General features: G+C 40.2%; 1 protein-coding gene across 1 annotated transcript; it reads right to left on the bottom strand.

Moving 5' to 3' along the window:
* Nucleotides 1-12221: 12221 nt before the first annotated feature.
* Nucleotides 12222-23413, bottom strand: LOC149750594 (C-reactive protein-like). The gene is given in 4 exon segments (XM_089906725.1): nt 12222-22919; nt 22952-23022; nt 23025-23144; nt 23374-23413. Coding segments are annotated over 4 exon segments (492 nt in total). The 3' UTR covers nt 12222-22658.
* Nucleotides 23414-24028: the final 615 nt, after the last annotated feature.

The raw sequence follows: 24028 nt of genomic DNA, 5'->3' as shown, positions 1-24028 counted from the left end.
CCCAGACAAAACAATAATTCAAAAAGATACGTGCACCCCTATATTCATAGCAGCACTATTCACAGAAGCCAAAACATGGAAACAACCTAAATGTCCATCAACAGATGAATGGATGAAGAAGATGTGGTACGTATATACAATGGAATATTACTCAGCCATGAAAAAGAATGAAATAATGCCATTTGCAGCAACATGGATGCAACTAGAGATTATCATACTAAGCGAAGTAAGTCAGAAAGAGAAAGACAAATACCATATGATATCACTTATATGTGGAATCTAAACTATGCCACAAATGAACCTATCTACAAAACAGAAACAGACTCAGACACAGAGAACACACTTGTGGTTGCCAAAGGAGAGGGAAGGACTGGAGATTTGGGATTACCAGATGTAAACTATTATATATAGGATGAATAAAGAACAAGGTCCTTCTGTATAGCACAGAAAACTATATTCAATATTCTGTGATAAACCATAATGGAAAATTATAATTAAAAAAAAGCATGTCTCTATGTGTATAACTGAGTCACTTTGCTGTACAGGAGAGATTTGCATAACATTGTAAATCAACTATACTGCAATTAAAAAAAATTAAATTAAAAAAAAAATACTGATGCCTGGATCTCACGAGCAAAGAATCTGCTGTAATAATCTGGTGTGTGACCTGGAAAACTGGATTTTTAAAAGCTCCCCAAGTGATGATAATATTAGCATCTAAATTTGAGAATCATTGTCCTAAAGAATTTCTCATATGATTCCGTACCCTTGATGAATGCTTCCTAGAATATGAAATGATGTCTAAGGGCACACCTAACAGTGGAAAAGGTAGGGGCTTCCAAGTCAAAGAACTTCGATAGTGTGTCAAGGGCATAGCTTGCCTAATGTTATGTTGATGCCAAAGCTGAATAGGATTTTTATGTGCAATCCATTCTCCCAAACATAAAACAACAAAATGAAAAGTTGGGAGATTGCCAGTGCCCCAAAAAAGGTAGTTTACATGCTGGATATATGGCATCCTGGAATGGCTTCTCCATGAGAAAACATGCATGCATCTCCATACCCTCCCTACTCCACTAGGGGTGTAAGTACAGCCTATGAACTTTTACTGCATGCGGCAGTAGAAAACAGTGGTTAGAAGCATGGGGCTCTGTAGTCAGACTGCCTAGGTTCAATCCCAACTCTGGGCAAGTTAATTAACCCCTATGGACCTCAGTTTCCTCATCTGTAAAATGAGGACTATAAAATAGTACTTGCCTCATAGGTTGTCATTAAACAAATAAATATACCTAAAGGACTTTAGAGCAGTGAGTGCATGGAATATGGTAAGAGCTCAGTATGTGTTTTTAAGGTGTTTTTAAGACTGTCTGTGATCTGCCCTGTGTGCTTAAGCAATTACCATCCTGGGAGTGGTGGTGGAAACTTACAAGATTACTTATCTGTGTGTATTAAAGGACATGGGGTAGAGGGATGAAACTGAATGAGTCTTCAGATAATGTACCAGAGGCAGGGGAAGGGGATAGATAACCTGACTCAAGATGTGCTAGATCTTTCTTTAAAGATCACCACCTGCCTTCAAGCTTATTGGGAGCCAGGCATGTCTTCCAGATAAGACATCTGAGCTGCCAGGAAGACACTAAAGTGATGGTTCTAAAAACATATTGGGCAAAAGAGCTTGTGAATTGCAGATTTCTGGGCTCTATAGCCAGAGACTCTAATCTGGTAGGTCTGAGGTCAATGAATCTACAATAAACACCTTAGGTGATGATGATGCTTGTATTAAGCAGCCCACAATTTAAGAATCACTGGACCAGGCAATCTAGGAAATTTGAGCTAGGAATCTGAATTTTCTGAAGAAGAAGCTTGCAAGGCCACTTAATCCACTTTCTGTTACAGGAGAAATGAAAAGATGCATAGATAAGATGGAGACGGAGCACAGCAAGGAAGGCATACAGGCAAGTTTTGCCAATCCACCTGAGACTAGAGGTTGGTTATCTTAGGATAAAGTTATTTAGAAATCAACACAGCACTTCTCTTCTTTCCCTGGGAGTCTAAGGATCAGAAATCTATGCTTTTGAAACCTGATTTGCGTTTTCTTTTTTTATCTTTTTGGCCACATGGCTCGCAGGATCTTAGTTCCCCAACTAGGAATTGAACCCAGGTCAACCACCAGGAAATTCCCTGGGTATTTATATTGTTGGTGTTGTTGTTTTAATGATCTGGAGTTGTTTGCTTTTTTTTTTTTTTTTTGGTCAATCCTTGCTTCCGTGGAGATCAAACTTAGCGATAGTGAAAGACATAGGGAAAAAAATCGCAGACTTACCATCCTACCTAATTTGTCAACTGGTACTCCAAATCCATTTCCATCAGGCTCAGTCCCATTTCTGAGGAGGCTTGTAGTCTTTCCTCCAGGCCCTGGATGGACCACAGGGAAGGGTCCTCAACCACTCATCTGGCTGGAGACATGCAAGGCTTATCATTATACCCAATGATCTAATATTTCTTCCCAACACAGGGAGATTTTAGGTGCCTGATCTGCACATCACCATCTTGCATCCTCTGCTAAGGTGCTCACACTTGGGTCACTTCAGGTCTGGACCTGAAGGCCTGGCTCATATTCTTATACCAGCATGGCTATTTTCAGTCTTCAAAGGAAAGTGTCCTATCAGGTAGCAGCCTCCAGCATCTGCCTATGGTTTTACATTTATAATCTCTGACATATGCAATTGGTCTACCCCCAATGTTTGGCTGTAAATGTACTAAAGTATCTCTTTATGCTACTTCCCTTGTCACACCTAAGCTTCATTTCATTGATAGAAGTGTATAAATCCATTCTCCTACCCCCTTTGAAGGAAAGAAATGTTTATTGTCTACTGTGCATGTGGCCTCCGTATAGTTTATTTTTCTCAAGGCAGCCCTATACAGTAGTTTTTATTGTAAGTTTTATATATCATTTGGTCCTCTTTTTTTTTTATGTCAAGTTGAATTTAGGCTTTATAGCTTTATTTTTTTTAATTCATTTTTTGGCCACGTTGGGTCTTTGTTGCTGTGCGCAGCCTTTCTCTAGTTGCAGCGAGTGGGGGCTACTCTTCATTGCAGTGCACAGGCTCTAGGTGCACAGGCTTCAGTAGTTGTGGCACATGGGCTTCAGTAGCTGTGGCTGACGGGCTCTAGAGCGCAGGCTCAGTAGTTGTGGTGCACAGGCTCTGTGGCATGTGGGATCTTCCCGGACCAGAGCTCGAACCCATATCCCCTGCACTGGCAGGTGGATTCTTAACCACTGCACCACCAGGGAAGTCCCTCTGTCTTTTTAACTTGAGCCTTAATACCTGATTTTACTTCTGGACAAACTGGATGCATGATCCCTGCTATAAAGGAAAACCAGTGCTAATGACATGGCTTCATTGACATCAGCTAGAAGTGGCCTTCCTGGATAATTGATCTTACTCTCCATTTACTGTGACAAAGAATTGCTTAGAGCTAACTCACCTAAACCAAAATCATCCTCTTCAGTAGATGTCATCTAATATTTAATTGGATTATGTCAAACTACTCTGTATAGTACAACAATACACCAGTCACCTTGAGATTTATTCTCTAACAAGATTACTATGAAGTATTTACCAGTAAGCCAAATTTCTTAAACATTCTAGGAATGCTTTATTGAGATTTGTTAATGTTCACCAAATGCAAATACCAGCTTTAAAATTTTTTCTGGCTAAAATTATCAGGGCCGGAGGTTGTCCACTAAACTACGTGTAGTAAGGTACCAGTAATTGAATTCTGAGAAAAATATTAGCTCAGCCCACATCCCTGGGGAGTTGGGATGGTCTTCTATAATTAAGACATATCTCCTGACTGGATTCTTTAACTAGAAAACAAGTGTCAACCCTTCCTTCTGCTTAGCTGAATGTCAGGGTGTATGGGTCTGCCCTAATTAGACAACAGAGAACATCTGCACTCACATATTTGCCCAAGAATGTATCCTTACTTCTATGCTTCCAAATGGTTATGAAAAGTCAATTGGGGAATCAATATTCATAATACAGTATTCATAAATTTATCCTCCTAATATTCTGAACTTAATTTTTGGCAAATCATACTCTTCACTTGCTGTCAACCCAGACCACTTCCACCAAGTTGTATTTCGGTGGTATATAATGAACCTATGTTTAGGGATATCATACAAAACAGCCTAATAATAATAATAGCAGATAACTGTTTTGAGAGCTTACTATGTGCCGGCACTACCTTAAGTGCTCTATATGCATGATCTTACTTGATCCTTTCAACAACTCTTTGAACTAATTACTATTATTTCTCCCCACTTTATAGATGAGATAACTGAGACATATAGAGGGTTATGTTACCTAAAGCCCCATAGCCAGTAGGTTGTAAAGTCAGGATTTAAACCTAGGCAAGCTGATTCCAGAACCTCTATGCTTAACTAGTCTACTATATGCCTTCCCTAAAGTAACTGCTTGATGTATAATCACAGGGAACCCCATCCTTCATACTTGGATGTGACCTCTGTGGAATAACTTCAACAGCTCACTTAGTACTGAAAGGCCAAGATGAAGGACACCTCTGGAAGGAACCAGCAGCCATCATCCTTGAGGGGTCCTTTTCTACCAGGGACCCAAGCAGCCAGGAAAAGTGCATTCCAGCCATTAAACCTAAAAGCAGATTCTTGGATCTCAATGATCTTTAGTTTCTGTTCCTCAAATTGGAGTAATGATAGAGTGAGAATTCTTTTTAATTGAAATATAGTTGCAGTACAATATTATATGTTACAGGTGTATGATGTGGTGACTCACAATGTTTAAAGGTTATACTCCATTTATAGTTATTATAAAATATTGGCTATATTCCCCGTGTTGTACAGTATATCTTTGTAGCTTATTTTGTATATAATAGTTTGTACCTCTTACTCTATCAAGTGAGAGTTTTAAACCCCCATAACTGACCTCATATGAATTACCAGCTATCAAAAGAGGGGCTGTGCTCGTCAGAGAGAATCCCTATAGGAGGTTAGAGGGCCATAGGTATGTTGTTGCAGAAGAGGTAATGGTCATTCTGAACTCACAGGAACTTGGTTTCAGAGGATCTTTAGAAAAGTTAGTCTCCACTTCAAATGCAAGCATCAGACAACAGCTCAGACTCGCTAATATAAATAGAGGCTTTATTGGTTTGTGAACTTAGGAAGTCCAGCTATCCCCCTAGATGTCTGCATTTCAAAAAGATGGCTTCTGGGGCTTCCCTGGTGGCGCAGTGGTTGAGAGTCCGCCAGCCGATGCAGGGGACAGGGGTTCGTGCCCCAGTCCAGGAAGATCCCACGTGCCACGGAGCAGCTGGGCCCGTGAGCCATGGCCGCTGAGCCTGCGCATCCGGAGCCTGTGCTCTGCAACGGGAGAGGCCACAACAGTGAGAGGCCCGCGTACCGCAAAAAAGAAAAAAAAAAAAAAAAAAACTAGGGCAGAAGCATTAAGACTGCAGAGAAGGGGAGAGATTTGAGAAGCAGGTCAGCAGGAAAATTGATAGGAATGAAAAACTGATAAAATTTGAAGCTATAGAGAGCAGTGTTCAAAGATATTTAGCTAATTCTCTTATGGCAAACGCTCTGTGAATGAGGTCAAGGTGGCTTGATTGTTAGTACATGGACCAGTTGGTTTCACTTACTCAGGGGTCAAACACTACAATTTTAACCTTGGTAGGCATCTAAGAAAGATGATCCCAAGGTCAAGAAAAATTGTGCACATAGATTGGTACAGCCGCAGCATCTCTGTTAGGAAAATGAGAGAAAGTTCATACTCTATTATTTATGGGCAATGGCATCACCTTCTTGAAAGGCAGCCTATTGCAGAGCCTGACACAGAGTTGGAGCTCAGTAGTGTTGTGGGGTAATAGATGAAGAAATAATGAGGGAATGTCGGAAGGAACTGCAGGGAAAAAAGGCTAGATGCTAAATGTAATCAATGGTGGACAGAACTCAAGCACAAATATCTTCTTCCCATCTGAATTCCTACAAATGATAGAGAACATTTTTAAAAGAATAAAAGAAAGAGTTCCATGGGCAGAAAGAAATGTGGGAGATGTCTGAAAGACAAAAAACAGGTAAATCACGTAGATAGAAGAAAAGTATAAGCCAAAATATATGCTGGGGAGGGCTGTTCTGAAAATTTGAGGTGTTTCTGAGAGCACTCCAAAGTAAAGGACAATGGAAGCAAGTGGTAGAACAAAGTAGTGGAGAGATTGGTTGAGTCACTGTCACCATCCCTTGCCTTCTTAGTCAAGCATTAAGTATCAGAGGTCATTGACCTCAACCTGGGCAGTGAGAATACTTTTACCTGGGAAGTAAGGCATCCATGAGGCTGGAGACACCTACAAGGAAACTCTAAACTCCCACATCCAGAAGAGAAATTACTGGTACACCTTGACAGCACTTCTTGCTCATTCCTCAAAATCCCTGGAGACAAGCTACAGAAAACAGTAACAGCATCTACAGACAAGCTGGAAGAATTAATGCCATGAAAAGGGGGCACCCCATTCCACAAGCATAGGAACACTCACCTTAGGAAACAGAATTTAAGAGCAGTTGAGAAGTTATTTGTTGAGAAATATAATTAAGACACTTAGAGCAGGGCTTCCCTGGTGGCACAGTGGTTAAGAATCTACCTGCCAATGCAAGGGACGCAGATTTGAGCCCTGGTCCAGGAAGGTCCCACATGCCATGGAGCAACTAAGCCCATGTGCTACAACTACTGAGCCTGCGCTCTAGAGCCCGTGAGCCACAACTACTGAAGTCCACACACCTAGAGCCCGTGCTCCACAACAAGAGAAGCCACCACAATGAGAAGCCTGCACACCACAACAAAGAGTAGCACCCACTCGCCACAACTGGAGAAAGCCTGCACGCAGCAATGAAGACCCAACACAGCCAAAAAATAAATAAATAAGATAAATTAAAATAAAAATAAAAGTACAATTAAAAAATATACATATACTCAGAGCATATAAAGCATAGATGGAAAGAAAGAAGAAAGGAAGAAAGGAAGGAAGGAAGGAAGGAAGGAAGGAAGGAAGAAAGAAAGAAAGAAAGAAAGAAAGAAAGAAAGAAAGAAAGAAAGAAAGAAAGAAAGAAAGAAAGAAAGAAAGAAAGCGGACTGGAGGGAGGGAGGGAGGAAGGGAGAGAGGGAGGAAGGGAGAAAACTATGAAGAAAAAGATAGAGAATTTTGAAAAAGAGAAAGCTACCTGACTTATTTTAACAAGTTAACATGACAACCCAAATAAAAATAGTTCAAGAAAAGAAAATGAGAAGTTAATCTCATCTATGAACATAGATGCAAAAACCTTACATAAAATTTATGCAAGTCAAATTAAACTACATAAAAAATGTTTTAGGGTTTCCCTGGTGGCACAGTGGTTAAGAATCCACCTGCCAATGCAGGGGACATGGGTTCGAACCCTGGTCTGGGAATATACCACATGCCGCAGAGCAACTAAGCCCATGTGCCACAGCTACTGAGCCTGCGCTCTAGAGCCTGCGAGCCACAACTACTGAAACCTGTGTGCCACAACTACTGAAATCTGTGCACCTAGGGCCTGTGCTCTGCAACAAGAGAAGCCACCACAATGAGAAGGCCATGCACCTCAATGAAGGGTAGACCCACTCGCCACAACTAAAAAAGCCCACACAGCAACAAAGACCCAATGCAGCCAAAAATAAATAAATAAACTTTAAAAATTTAAAAGAAAGTTTTAAACATCATGACTAAGTAGAGTTGGTAAGCAAACAAGAGCAAATGGCAAATATTCCCGCTTGCTGAAGCACCATTTACTGGGGACATTCACCATCACAGCTGTGTGCTCATAAACAATCACATTCTAGAGCAATGCTCAGAGACCTAATAGGGCAAAACATCAGACTCTAAAGAGGGACCCCCTACCCTTGGGTTGTGAGGCTGCATGATTACAGAAGTACTGGCTTCTCCCCTGTGCAATAAGAGTCAGTGACACAATGGCAATATGGCATGACAACTGAGCATTCATGGCTGGGGTGGGCCTCACTTTTCCCCTGGTGTGGTTGGGGGCTGAGGTCCAAGCCTTGTAGTCATAGCTAAGCAACTCTAACTCAAGCTTAGAAAGGATGAGCCATATATACATTCACGGTGAGACCATGGTGGTATGACTAAAAGGTAGGTGTTCAAGCCTTGCAGCTGACAAGGATTGGTGCCTGAGTTGTTTCCATGGGGATTTACATTGGCCAGCACCTTTTCTGGGTAGCCAGCTGCAGAGGGTCATCTTGAACACGGTAAATAATTAACACTTACCTCTCAGAGGTTTTCTTCAGAAATTCAGGGATAGTTTGAAATTAGGACAACCAATCAATATAATTTATACCACCTTGACAGACTTAAATGATGACATCATAAGATTATTTCAATAGATACCAGAAAATTTAGAAAAATTATCATTTATCCATCGTAAGTAAGAGTAAAAAGAGTAGATACTAAAAACCTAGAGCAAATATCACTCTTAAAAATGAAATTTTAGAAGCTTCCCTTTAGGGTCAGTGACATGGCAAGTTGCCTACTATCAACTTACTGCACTGTCCAATCCAAAGCAGCAAGACAAGAAAAAAAAAATGATCTGATGATCAGAAAAGAAAGATGTACAGTGATTTACACATATGATTGTTTATATTTAAAATCCTGCAAAACCTGCACATAAACTATTAGAATCAATAGGAGTCCAACATTTGTGCTGATATAGGATAACCATTAAATGCATTAAAAATGGTTCCCACAGCAGAAATCAATTAGAAAATATGACTTATAAAAGGTCCCAGTCACAATAACAATAAAACCCATACAATACCTGGAAGTAACCACAATGGAAATGTGCAACTCTTTTATTTAAAAAATTATAAAATATTATTAAAGGACATAAAAATGAATAAATTGATAGTTAAATTATACCCATCAATTAACCCAATACCACGATGGTGCTAATGCTCCCCGAATTACTGTATATGTTCCATTAAATATGTTCATGTACTATGACCCAATAATACTTCTAGGAACATAACCTATAAAAACTTTCTCAGAGACATGTGCAAGGAAATTTTTTGCAGCATTGCTTGTAATTGGGGAAAAAAATAGAAGGAATCCAAATGTCCACCAGTTGGGAAATGCATATTCATATGAAGAAGCGGTATACGTCAGTTAAAAAGGATGAAATAGATAAGTATACACTCTTCTCTGCAAAAAATAGAAGTGTCTGGCTGCAAATTAGGACATATATGATTGGTAACTGAAAAAACAGTGTCAGAATAATATAGAAGTTATATCCATTCGTATGCCATCTTCCCTAACAGGTTAATGTTGTGAAGCAATAAAGACCACACTTTCACACCATTAAAGAAAATACTTAGTAAGATATGGAGATCTTAATGAAAAGGCTGCAAGTTCTTTCTAAGTGCCATTAGTGCATGCAGTAGATGGTTTAGTGGCTTCAAAAATTGCCGTGCATTTCATAGCATTAAGTTATATTGTGGTGCTGCTTGTGCTGATGAACAAGCTGCCAAGATATTTCTCTCCAACCTTTAAAAATAACCATTTTTGATGATTAAAACTACACTAGGGATCAGATTTTAAATTTTGATGAAGCCAACATCTATTGGAGGTGATTGCCCTCAAAACATGCATCTAAAAGGAGGTCGTGTGAGTACTGGGCTGAAGGCTGCAAAAGCGTGACTAATTGTGAGACTGGTAAAAGTGTATGAAAAGCCTTCACCATGCTAATAATTTGATTGGGATTGTTACTGTTCATGTTAGTGCTCTGGTGTGTTAGTGTATAGGTTTTTCTTTTTTTTTTTCTTTTTAACATCTTTTTTGGAGTATAATTTCTTTACAATGTTGTGTTAGTTGCTGCTGTATAACAAAGTGTATCAGCTATATATATACATATATCCCCATATCTCCTCCCTCTTGTGTCTCCCTCCCACCATCCCTATCCCACCCCTCTAGGTGATCACAAAGCACCAAGCTGATCTCCCTGTGCTAGGCAGCTGCTTCCCACTACCTATCTATTTTACATCTGGTAGTGTATATATGTCCATGCCACTCTCTCACTTCAGCCCAGCTAACCCTTCCCCCTCCCTGTGTCCTCAAGTCCATTCTCTATGTCTGTGTCTTTATTCCTGTCCTGACCCTAGGTTCTTCAGAACCATTTTTTTCTTTTTTTTTTTTTAGATTCCATGTATATATGTTAGCATACAGTATTTGTTTTTCTCTTTCTGACTTATTTCACTCTGTATGACAGATTCTAGGTCCAACCACCTCACTACAAATAACTCAATTTTGTTTCTTTTTATGGCTGAGTAATATTCCATTATATATATGTGCCACATCTTCTTTAACCATTCATCTGTCGATGGACACTTAGGTTGCTTCCATGTCCTGGCTACTGCAAATAAAGCTGAAATGAACATTGTAGTACATGACTCTTTTTGAATTATGGTTTTCTCACGGTATATGCCCAGTAGGAGGATTGCTGGGTTATATGGTACTTCTATTTTTACTTTTTTAAGGAACCTCCATACTGTTCTCCATAGTGGCTGTATCAATTTACATTCCCACCAACAGTGCAAGAGTGTTCCCTTTTCTCCACACCCTCTCCAGCATTTATTGTTTCTAGATTTTTTGATGATGCCCATTCTCACGAGTGTGAGGTGATACCTCATTGTAGTTTTGATTTGCATTTCTCTAATGATTAGTGATGTTGAGCATCCTTTCATGTGTTTGTTGGCAATCTGTATATCTTTGGAGAAATGTCTATTTAGGTCTTCTGCCCATTTTTGGATTGGGTTGTTTGTTTTTTTTATATTGAGCTGTGTGAGTGGCTTGTAAATTTTGGAGATTAATCCTTTGTCAGTTGCTTCATTTGCAAATATTTTCTCCATTCTGAGGGTTGTCTTTTTGTCTTGTTTATGGTTATGGTTATGTGCAAAAGCTTTTAAGTTTCCTTAGGTTCCATTTGTTTATTTTTGTTTTTATTTCCATTTCTCTAGGAGGTGGGTCAAAAAGGATCTTGCTGTGATTTATGTCATAGAGTGCTCTGCCTATGTTTTCCTCTAAGAGTTTTATAGTGTCTGGCCTTACATTTAGGTCTTTAATCCATTTTGAGTTTATTTTTGTGTATGGTGTTAGGGAGTGTTCTAATTTCATTCTTTTAGATGTAGCTGTCCAGTTTTCCCAGCAGCACTTATTGAAGAGGCTGTCTTTTCTCCATTGTATATTCTTGCCTCCTTTGTCATAGATTAGGTGACCATAGGTGCATGAATTTATCTCTGGGCTTTCTATTCTGTTTCATTGATCCATATTTCTGTTTTTGTGACAGTACCATACTGTCTTGATTACTGTAACTTTGTAGTATAGTCTGAAGTCAGGAAGCCTGACTCCTCCAGCTCCATTTTTCTTTCTCAAGATTGCTTTGGCTATTCGGGGTCTTTTGTGTTTCCATACAAATAGTGATTTTTTTTCTTCTAGTTCTGTGGAAAATGCCATTGGTAGTTTCATAGGGATTACACTGAATCTGTAGATTGCTTTGGGTAGCATAGTCATTTTCACAATGTTGATTCTTCCAATCCAAGAACATGGTATATCTCTCCATCTGTTTCTATCATCTTTGATTTCTTTCATCAGTGTCTTATAGTTTTATGCATACAGGTCTTTTGTCTCCTTAGGTAGGTTTATTCCTAGGTATTTTATTCTTTTTGTTGCAATGGTAAATGAGAGTGTTTTCTTAATTTCTCTTTCAGATTTTTCATCATTAGTGTATAGGCATGCAAGAGATTTTTGTGTATTATTTTTGTATCCTACTACGTTACCAAATTCATTGATTCACTCTAGTAGTTTTCTGGTAGCATCTTTAGTATTCTCTATGTATAGTATCATATCATCTGCAAACAGTGACAGCTTTACTTCTTCTTTTCTGATTTGGATTCCTTTTACTTCTTTTTCTTCTCTGATTGCTGTGGCTAAAACTTCCAACACCATGTTGAATAACAGTGGTGAGAGTGGGCAACCTTGTCTTGTTCCTGATCTTAGTGGAAACGGTTTAAGTTTTTCACCATTGAGGACGATGTTGGCTGTGGGTTTGTCATTACGGCCTTTATTATGTTGAGGAAAGTTCCCTCTATGCCTACTTTCTGCAGGGTTTTTATCATAAATGGGTGTTGAATTTTGTTGAAAGCTTTCTCTGCATCTATTGAGATGATCATATGGTTTTTCTCCTTCAATTTGTTAATATGGTGTATCACATTGATTGATTTGCATATATTGAAGAATGCTTGCATTCCTGGGATAAACCCCACTTGATCATGGTGTATGACCCTTTTAATGTGTTGTTGGATTCTGTTTGCTAGTATTTTGTTGAGCATTTTTGCATCTATGTTCATCAGTGATATTGACCTGTAGTTTTCTTTCTTTGTGACATCTTTGTCTGGTTTTGGTATCAGGGTGATGGTGGCCTCGTAGAATGAGTTTGGGAGTGTTCCTCCCTCTGCTATATTTTGGAAGAGTTTGAGAAGGGTAGGTGTTAGCTCTTCTGTAAATGTTTGATAGAATTTGCCTGTTAAGCCATCTGGTCCTGGGCTTTTGTTTGTTGGAAGATTTTTAATCACAGTCTCAATTTCAGTGCTTGTGATTTGTCAGTTTATATTCTATTTCTTTCTGGTTCAGTCTCAGAAGGTTGTGCTTTTCTAAGAATTGGTCCATTTCTTCCAGGTTGTCCATTTGATTGGCATATAGTTGCTTGTAGTAATCTCTCATGATCCTTTTTATTTCTGTGGTGTCAGTTGTTACTTCTCCTTTTTCATTTCTAATTCTGTTGATTTGAGTCTTCTCCCTTTTTTTCTTGATGAATCTGGCTAATGGTTTATCAGTTTTGTTTATCTATCTTCTCGAAGACTCAGCTTTTAGTTTTACTGACCTTTGCTATTGTTTCCTTCATTTCTTTTTCATTTATTTCTGATCTCATTTTTATGCTATGATTTCTTTCCTTCTGCTAACTTTGGGTTTTTTTGTTGTTCTTCTTCATTCTCTAATTGCTTTAGGTGTAAGGTTAGGTTGTTTATTTGAGATGTTTCTTGTTTCTTGAGGTAGGATTGATTTGCTATAAACTTCCCTCTTAGAACTTCTTTTGCTGCATCCCATAGGTTTTGGGTCATTGTGTTTTCATTGTCATTTGTTTATAGATATTTTTTGATTTCTCTTTGATTTCTCTCATGATCTCTTGGTTATTTAGTAGTGTGTAGTTTAACCTCCATGTATTTGTATTTTTTACAGATTTTTTTTCCTGTAATTGATACCTAGTCTCTTAGGGTTGTGGTCAGAAAAGATACTTGATACGATTTCAGTTTTCTTAAATTTACCAAGGCTTGATTTGTGACCCATGATATGATCTATCCTGGGGAATGTTCCATAAGCATTTGAGAAGATAGTGTATTCTGTTGTTTTTGGATGGAATGTCCTATAAATATCAATTAAGTTCCTCTTGTTTAATGTATCATTTAAAGCTTGTGTTTCCTTATTCATTTTCATTTTGGATGATGTGTCCATTGGTGAAAGTGGAGTGTTAAAGTCCCCTACTATGATTGTGCTACTGTCAATTTCCCCTTTTATGGCTGTTAACATTTGCCTTATGTATTGAGGTGCTCCTCTGTTGGGTGCATAAATATTTACAATTTTTATATCTTCTTCTTGGATTGATCCCTTGATCATTATGTAGTGTCCTTCTTTGTCTCTTGCAATAGTCTTTATTTTAAAGTCTATTTTGTCTGATATGAGAATTGCTGCTCCAGCTTTCTTTTGATTTCCATATGCATGGAATATCTTTTTCCATCCTCTCACTTTCAGTCTGTTTGTGTCCCTAGGTCTGAAGTGGGTCTCTTGTAGACAGCATATATATGGGTCTTTTTTTTGTATCCCTTCAGCAGTCTATGTCTTTTGGTTGGAGCATTTAAGCCATTTACATTCAGGTAGTTATTGATATGTATGTTCTTATTACCATTTTCTTAATTATTTTGGGTTTGTTATTGTAGGTCTTTTCCTTCTCTTGTGTTTCCTGCCTAGACAAGTTCCTTTAGCAGTTGTTGTAAAGCTGACTTGGTGGTCCTGAATTCTCTTAGCTTTTGCTTGTCTGTAAAGGTTATAATTTCTCTGTCAAATCTGAATGAGATCCTTGCTGGGTAGAGTAATCTTGGTTGTAGGTTTTACCCTTTCATCACTTTAAATATGTCCTGCCACTCCCTTCTGGCTTGCAGAGTTTCTGCTGAAAGATCAGCTGTTAACCTTATGGGGATTCCCTTGTACGTTATTGGTTGTTTTTCCCTTGCTGCTTCTAATATTTTTTCTTTGTATTTAATTTTTGACAGTTTGATTAATATGTGTCTTGGCATGTTTCTCCTTGGATTTATCCAGTATGGGACTCTGCACTTCCTGGACTTGATTGACTATTTCCTTTCCCATATTAGGGAAGTTTTCAACTATAGTCTCTTCAAATATTTTCTCAATCCCTTTCTTTTTCTCTTCTTCTTCTGGGACCCTTATAATTTGAATGTTGGTGCATTTAATATTGGCCCAGAGGTCTCTGAGACTGTCCTCAAATCTTTTCATTCTTTTTTCTTTATTCTGCTCTGTGGTGGTTATTTCCACTATTTTATATTCCAGGTCACTTATCTGCTCTTCTGCCTCAGTTATTCTGCTATTGACTCCTTCTAGAGAATTTTTAATTTCATTTATTATGTTGTTCATCATTGTTTGTTGTTCTTTAGTTCTTCTAGGTCGTTATTAAACATTTCTTTTATTTTTTCCATTTTATTTCCAAAATTTTGGATCATCTTTAGTATCTTTAATCTGAATTACTTTTCAGGTAGACTACCTATTTCCTCTTCATTTATTGGTCTGGTGGGTTTTTACCTTGCTCCTTCATCAGCTATGTGTCTCTCTGTCTTCTCATTTTCCTTAACTTACTGTGTTTAGGGTTTCCTTTTGCAGGCTGCAGGCTGGTCTTTCCCATTGTTTTTGGTGTCTTCCCCCAGTGGCTAAGGTTGGTTCAGTGAGCTGTGTAGGCTTCCTGGTGGGGCAGGCTGGTGTCTGTGTTCTGGTGGATGAGGCTGGATCTTGTCTTTCTGGTGGGCAGGACTGCATCTGGTGGTGTGTTTTGGGGTGTCTGTGACTTTATTATGAATTTAGGGAGCCTCTCTGCTGATGAGTGGGGTTCTGTTCCTGTCTTGTTAGTTGTTTGGCATAGTGTGTCCAGCACTGTAGCTTGTTGGTCATTGAGTGGAGCTGGGTCTTAGCATTGAGGTGGAGATCTCTGCGAGAGCTTTTGCCATTATATATTACATGGAGCCAGGAGGTCTCTCATGGACCAGTGTCCTGAACTTGGCTCTCTCACCTGAGAGGCACAGGCCTGACACCCGGCTGGAGCACAAAGACCCTGTCAGCCACATGGCTCAGAAGAAAGGGGAGAAAGAAGAAAGAAGGAAGGAAAAAATAAGAAGATAAAATAAAGTTATTAAAATAAAAAAAAAATTAAAGTAATAAAGAGAAAAAAATGAAAAAAGAAAAGAAATGAGAGTAACCAAACCAAAAAACAAATCCACCAGTGATAACAAGTGCTAAAAAATATATTTAAAAAAAAAATTGGCAGACAGAACCCTAGGACAAATGGTAAAAGTAAAGCTATGCAGACAAAATCACACAAAGAAGCATACACATACACATTCACAAAAAGAGAAAAAATGAAAAAAATATATATATATATATATTTACAAAAAAGGAAGAGAGCAACCAAATCAATAAACAAATCTACCAATGAAAATAAACTCTAAATACTAAACTAAGATAAGCATAAGACCAGAAACAACTTAGATGCAGAAAAGAAAACCCAAATTTACAGTTGCTCCCAACGTCCACCACCTCAATCTTGGTATGATTCGTTGTCTATTCAGCTATTCCACAGATACAGGGTACATCAAGTTGACTGTGGAGATTTAATCCGCTGCTCCTGAGGCTGCTGGGAGAAATTGCCCTTTCTCTTCCTTGTTCGCACAGCTCCTGGGGTTCAGCTTTGGATTTGGCCCTGCCTCGGCCTGTAGGTTGCCTGAGGGCGTCTGTTCTTCGCTCAGACAGGACGGGGTTAAAGTAGCAGCTGATTCGGGGGTTCTGGCTCACTCAGGCCGGGGGTGGGGGGTATGGATGTGGGGCGAGCCTGCGGTGGCAGAGGCCGGTGTGATGTTGCAATAGCCTGAGGCGCACCATGTGTTCTCCTGGGGAAGTTGTCCCTGGATCACCACACAGGCTTCTTGGTGGCTGCAGCAGCAGCCTTAGCGTTTCATGCCAGTCTCTGGTGTCTGCGCTGACAGCCGCAGCTCGCGTCCATCTCTGGAGCTCGTTTAGGCGGTGCTCTGAATCCCCTGTCCTCCTGCACCCCCAAACAATTGTCTCTTGCCTCTTAGGCAGTTCCATACTTTTTCCTGGACTCCCTCACAGTTAGCTGTGGCGCACTAGCCCCTTCAGGCTTTGTTCATGCAGCCAACTCCAGTCCTCTCCCTGGGATCTGACCTCCAAAGCCCAAGCCTCAGCTCCCAGCCCAACCCTGTACCGGAGGGTAGCAGACAAGCCTCTCTGGCTGGTGAGTGCTGGTCGGCACCAATCCTCTGTGCGGGAATCTCTCTGCTTTGCCTTCTGTAACCCTGTTGCTGCGCTCTCCTCTGTGGCTCCAAAGCTTCCCCTCCGCCACCCCCTCATCTCCGCAAGTGAAGGGGCTTTGTAGTGTGTGGAAACCTTTCCTCCTTCACAGCTCCCTCCCAGAGGTGCAGGTCCTGTCCCTATTCTTTTGTCTCTGTTTTTTTTTTTTTCTTTTGCCCTACCCAGGCACTTGGGGAGGTTCTTGCCTTTTGGGAGGTCTGAGGTCCTCTGCCAACGTTCGGTAGGTGTTCTGTAGGAGTTGTTCCACATGTAGATGTATTTCTGATGTATTTGTGGGGAAGAAGGTGATCTCCGTGTCTTACTCCTCTGCCATCTTGAAGGTCTCCCATGCGTAGGTTTTGAGTGGTCTGTCCCTAATTACCTATGGTCTAGTTATCCAACAAACCCTGCTATTTTTAGTGCACAATTATGCTGAACATGAGGATTTTCAGAAATGCACATATCACATTATAGCAAAAAAAAAAAAAAGCCTGTATTTCAAAAGGGCTGACTCTTAAGACAAAGTTGAATAAAAAAGGCAAGTTATAAAAGCTACTTAAATGTTATCTATTACTCAGCTTTTAGAATTCAAGATAATATTATATAATGTATATAAATATCTACATATGTATTGTGTTTATAAAGTATTTTTTAATAAATCATTTATGCTAAAAACCCACAACTCCAGTCTAATAAGGAGGGAAACATAAGATAATCTCAAATTGAGGGACTTCCTACGAAATACCTGACCAGTACTCTTCAGAACTGTCAAGGTTGTGAAACACAAGGAAAGACCCAAAAATTGTCACAGACCAGTGAGGCTCAGGACACATGATGACTGAAGGTAACGTCATGTCCTGGATGGAATCCTTGAACAGAAAAAGGACGTTAGTATAAAAACCAGGGAAATCTGAATGAAAACTGGAGTTCAATTTATAGTAATGGACCAATGCTGATTTTCTTAGTTTTGACAAATGTACCACTGTAATTCAAGATGTTAAAATTAAAGGAAATTGGGTAAAGGGCATAAAGGAACTCTCTGCCTTATTTTCGCAACTTATCTATAAATATAAAATTATTTCAAAATTAAAAGTTTATTTTAAAAATGTCAACTTATTGAAAAAATATGTAAGAAAGACAGCACTGGGACAGAGGGTAAAGTTTTCTTTAAATTATTTGAGTTTTAGTTTTAAAAATTCTGATGCAAATTTCCAGTTCTTGGTAGGATCATTTCTCAAAATAAAAAATATAATTTAGAAAAAAAATGGAATATTTTTAAGTTAAAAATAACCAGTAGAAGAATGTATATACATACAACTTCCAAAAAACTCAAGAGAGAAAATGCAAGTGTTGAGGTATAAGGATGCTTATAAATTCTACTCTCCTTTCCAACTGAGTTTTGAACCAATTGAGAGAAATTAAGAAGGCAGACAGAGTTCAAAGCATTGACTTTAAAACTGAAGGGGCTGGGGGACTTGGTTGGTGAAGATGACTTAATACCAATCCCCAGATATAAAAAGCTTTACTCACCCAGTCCCAGGTGGTGCTAGACCAGACAGATTACTCCTCATAGGTGAAGAGTATTTACTGTCAAAGTCACCAAATAGCTGAGAGTAGACCCAAACAAGTGCTATTTGCAGACAGGTAGGTCCCAACACACACACACACACACACACACACACACACACACACACACACGGAGGGGAGAGAAAAGGACTGACATACATATGCTCAGTTCCTTATCCCAAAGTCAATAATAGGACAAGTTATTCCTTTCAGAGTAAATGACAGATATACTGCTGGTAAACTGGTTATCTGGAACAAAAAGCCCTGATTTGTAGTGTTTGCTGGTTCTATGCTTTAAATACTCCCACTAGGGCTGATTTCAAACTACCAATGTGATGTCACTGAATGTAGAGTTGGGAAGAAGTGTACCAAGCCTGTGTTAGCCAGCTGCAGGACATGACTGACTTCTCCCCTGGAGATGAATGAGGATAAGGGAAGTGAGGTCAGGGACATTCCTCTAATGCTGCTTTCATCCTGTGGAAGGAAACAACAGGAATGGGGAGCAAATATTTCATTCAAAAATACCTCTATCTTTTGTTCTTTTAATCTAAAATGGCTCAATTAATATACCTGTGACCAGCCAGAGATGTAACTATCCCCAGTGCTCCTTTATAAATTCTCCTATGACTGCTGGCAGAATAATAGTCAGAATAATAGAATAATTAAATTAACTCTGAGGCCATGCTACAACCAAGTCTAAAATTAACTCCCTACTGTTCCCAGTTCAAATTATTTCTAGTCATATCATCCAAATATGGTTCCGTCAAATGTTCTGCAATGAAATTAAATGACAGTATTAATGTGTTTCAGTAATAATTGCCCACAACATATAATGCCGCAAATCTAAATACAAAACTCTTCATCATTAAATTTCCAGGGAGAGATTAAAGTCTAAAAATTACATTCCCTCGTAAGTAAAGTCCAAAGTCAAATTTTCTCACCTTGTGAGTTAAAAATCCAAAGAAATTAGCCTTTAAATTCATTCTCCCCAACTTCTAATTCTGCTTTGTCTAAGCCAGCATCACACTGCAGAGACACATTCCATTAGTATCTGCAGCCTGGGCTTCTTCCACCAAGAGGAGCATGGCTCCTACAAGCCCTGCAAAGTTGAATGAGCTCTTTCTTCAAACAGTTCAAAGAGTTCAACAGAGCATACAAGATTACCACAGCATTGACTCCCACCTACAAAATGTAGAAAACAAGCTACTACCACAGCTACTAAATCAGATATCCCAGACAAAATTATTTTCTCCAAACCCAGGACTCAATGTTGCCAAAGACAATAATAGAAACCTGTAATGGTTGAGAGAATGAAAATAGTTGAAGAAAATTTTGGTTTAGCTTCACAAGACACAAGTGAACTGATGTCGATTGTCCTGAGTCAATATATAAACTCATTTGGGAGCAATCGCTTGAGAGATTAATCTGAAGTCCATGGATTTACCCCTGCTGGGAGAGAATTCTACTTCTGCTCACTCTGAGAGCAGCACTGGGGACATTGGAAACCTTTTGAACAGTTTAGTAATCTAGGATGTTGGCAATGCCCATCACCATGTCTCATTTGATACATCTTCCTTTTTCTTTCTGTGTGATCAAATACTATTGATTCCCATCCATTCCTTTGAGCCTTATGTTTTTGACATCTCCTGTTTCTGACACCCCCTGGGAGCTCCCACCTAATGGCACAGCCTCAGAAGTACATTCAGGGCAGGAATGTTTGGTTCTGGGCCCCAGAAGCTGCTGCCATGGCCTCTTCCTGAAGAACTGTTCAGGCTGGTAAAGTACATTTGGGAAAGGTCTCTCTCCTGTCCTCCCTTTTGTTTCATCTTGGTCATCACCCTAAGCAGATCTCTGAACTGAAATGGTTGTTGATGCTTCTGAATCTCAGCCCGTAGGGCCAAATACACTACTTAAGAAATCACATCGGGACTTCCCTGGTGGGTCAGTGGTTAAGAATCTGCCTGCCAATGCAGGGGACATGGGTTCGATCCCTGGTCCAGGAAGATCCCACATGCCATGGAGCAACTAAGCCCATGTGCCACAATTACTGAGCCTGTGCTCTACAGCCAGTGAGCCACGACTACTGAGCCAGCGAGCCACAACTACTGGGCCCTCATGCCACAACTACTGAAGCCCACGCACCTAGAGCCTGTGCTCTGCAACAAGAGAAGCTACGTAATGAGAAGCCTGCGCACCACAACGAAGAATAGCCCCCGCTCGCCGCAACTAGAGAAAGCCCGCGTGCAGCAGCAAAGGCTCAACACAGCCAAAACTAAATAAATTAAAAAAAAAAAAAATCACTTCATGAGCTTTCGATGCTCCAGGCCATCTCTGAACAGCATTCTTTCTGCCACATCACTTTCTTATGTAATTAACAAAGCCAGAGCCAAATTTGGAGGGGATGATGTGACTTAGGTAAAAAATAAATAATAAAATATACTTGCTATTCAAATGTAGCTTCAATATAGTACCCCCTAGTACCCCTTTTCAACCAGACTGCCACTCCTAAGCCCCTTGAATACAGAAATTCCAGCACCACCACCACTGGTCTTTAGTACACTCTGTTCAGCTACAGATCTTGCTTTGGGACAAGAACTAATTCAGGTATGACTGATAAGTAAGGGAATGATATCAGTGTAATATAGATGTTGCATCATTGTTTTTTCTCAGCCAGTTACTATTTTCTACCACCAAGTAACAGCAGCTATCATAAAGTACACCAACACAAGGGAATACAGCAAACTGGAGGAATGCGGAACCAAATATTCTTCCTGGGTCCACCTGGGCATGTGCTCTGTCTTAGAAGTACTTTCTGTGCTGTCTCTCATCTTGATGCATTTTGCCTTTATCTCCACTACTCAACCTTTACTTATACACCTCTCTATCAAGTTAGATTTATCTGGGTTTTTTTAAGGTAAAGTCCACTATTTGGTTATTGTAACTTGATATATGAATGATAATAGTTTTATTGGAATAGTCACTGTTTTTGACATTGAGCCAATTACATCATTGCATAAGTTTTTGATGTTATGTCCTAAACCATATTTACCCCCATAATCCCTATTACTTTTTAGGATATAATTCTAAAGAACAAATTTTCTCCATGATATATTGTATTACAGCATAAATGTCAACATTGAGAAATATTCACAGAGAGATTGAATATCATATGAGATCATTTATATGGGATTTTCTATTTTTGAAAGCACTTTTATCAGGAACAAGAACCAGGAATCCAGGAAATTCTCTCTCTCCACCTTTCAACTCTGCTCAAACTGAAGGAGAATCTCTCACTCTTAATTCAAAAGTATGAATAGAGAAATAATCCACCTAGTCCAGTTTGGGTCAGGAGATCACCATGGGTCCAAATCAAATGTAGTCAGTGATTTAAGAGCACATACTGGAAACAACAGTTGCCAAAACCCATCGTTGGATGTGGAGTGGAGGCTTAGTTATGGGAAGAAAGGGGCTGGGACTAAAGCCAGAATACATCCACTATGTAGGGAATCAGAAGACCTGCATTTCATTTCCACTCTGAGCTAGGCTATTACTTTTGCATCCATTCCTTTCCTCTCTAGGTCCTCAAACTCTGTGCCATAAGGGCTTTGGTCTAAAGCATCACTTTTCAAATTGTGTTGCTTGGAAAGAAGGTCTCTGGGAAAGAATTAGGGATTTCACCCACAGCTAACACCTTCCAAAAAATAGTGAAGATTTAAACAGCTTAAAAAGATATACATTGCTTCTACCAGTTTTTGTTTGTTGTTGTTGTTGTTTTTTGAGGGGGGGGTGTTGCCATAAAGTCTTATTTGGTCTCAAGTTTTCAAAAGAAATGTATGAAAACCATGATTCCATGTGGTCTCTAAGGTACCTCTAAGCTCAAAATCTTCCTCAGTTCTGATCCCCAGTGATTACTGCTTCAATAGGCTGCCTACTAACAAACACTCCCGTCAAGTGATGGTGCATTGAAGAGGGACAGGGAATTCCCTGGCGGTCCAGCGGTTAGGACTCTGCTAAGGGCATGGGTTCAATCCCTGGTCGGGGAATTAAGATCCCACAAGCCGTGGGGGTGTGGGGGGAGGGAGAGCAGTCCCAACAGAGCTTAAGCAAGGTTCCAAAACGTTCAGCAAACAATACTGAAGAGCCTGACATATGGGGAGAGAGAGGTTTAATCTCCGAGGTTTGCCCTTCAGGACATGAGCACTGAGAGGATCTGAAAGAACCTTGGGGCCACACCCGGGGCTTGGTGAACACTTCGCCATGCACCTCAGCCATTGGTTCCCTCCAAGGTCAGGACATTAGGACCGAAAGTCTCACCATGATAGACACTGTTAATCTCAACTGGTGACAGCACAGTCCCACAAGTTCACATCTCCAACGTCTCCCACCAAAGACTGATTATCAAAGTTACCACCAAAGGAATACTGCTCCTTCCCCTGGAAATGCTTCCCTTTGTCCCCATGGAGAATCCCTTCCTTCTCCAGACTCCTCCTCACTGTGGGATTACCATCCTCCCAGACTCTGCAATCCCTGGGGCAGACTCCCAGTCCACATAGAGGTGCTTTGGACCAGGAGAGCTCTATGGGATCTTGAAAAATGTATCAGAACCACCCACAAACCCACTACACACTTCAATCTTTTCTTTAAAGAGGAGGACCTCATTTTCTTGCTCCAGGTTGTTATATGCCTAGAGACTATATCATGGGTGAGGTTAGCATAGAATCCGTCATATACTGTGTGCCAGGCCTTGATGGGCTCCACCTCCAGTGCAGCAAAGGAATCATGTGACTCGATGGGGAACACAAAGGCTACCCTTCCCCTCTCTGTTGGAGAGAAAAGGAGATACAGGAAAGAAGTTAGACAACCTGGAACACAAAGATCTCTTGTCTCACTTCTCCACAAAATTAGGAGACCACATACCTCACTCTCTCCCTTAACCCTCCTCCATGCTAAGAGTTCCCTGGACCAGCTTTGAGCAAACTCAGTTCCCTCAGGCCAGACCACAGGCACAGCCTTCACCAAACTCTACCTTCCTGAGCAAAGAACACTGACGGTTGATGAGCACCAGGAAACATGGCAACAGCTTCACCATGTCTGCTCACTGTGCCGGCTGAGTACAATCAGGTCTTGAGGACACGTCCATGGAGAGGATGTGGGAGGCTGATGTCCAGGGCCTTGATGACTCAGATGCCACCTCTCAAGACCTACTCCTTTCTGGGCTTATATCCACAGCATGGGGAGGCATCAATGTTGGTGTGTGAATAATTTCCCAGACTCGCCCCCTTGGGACCAGGAGTCAGGGCTCCAGGGCTAAAGGTAGCAGAATCATTCCAAAGAAGGGACATCGATTAGGGTTGCATTGTGCTGGAGTTCCAACTCTGAGAAAATGATTGGAAACCTGGGTAATTAGGGGAAGCCAGTTGTGTCTTCCCAGGCTTGGCTACACTCTGCCCATGTGGCCCCTCTTGGAGGCCCAGGGAGGGAAAAACTGAGCCAAAAGGAATAAAGTTTTCACTTCCATTTTATGGAATAGACATGTCTCCCTTCACCAAGGGCTGTGACAGGGGCAACCTGGATACAGACCCTGCAGAGGTGTGGAAGGGAACGATTACTAGTGCAAAGAATGCTTCAAAACTGCATTATAGGGCCAAGATTCGAAGCTTTAACAGAAAAGGAAGGAAAATCATCCCCAGCAGGGAAGTCTATG

This window comes from Delphinapterus leucas, chromosome 1, assembly GCF_059928025.1.
Source record: "Delphinapterus leucas isolate spDelLeu-1000000601 "Yukka" chromosome 1, BTC_Dleu_Yukka2, whole genome shotgun sequence".
NCBI lineage: Eukaryota > Metazoa > Chordata > Mammalia > Artiodactyla > Monodontidae > Delphinapterus > Delphinapterus leucas.
This window is presented reverse-complemented; position numbering and strand designations above follow the sequence as displayed.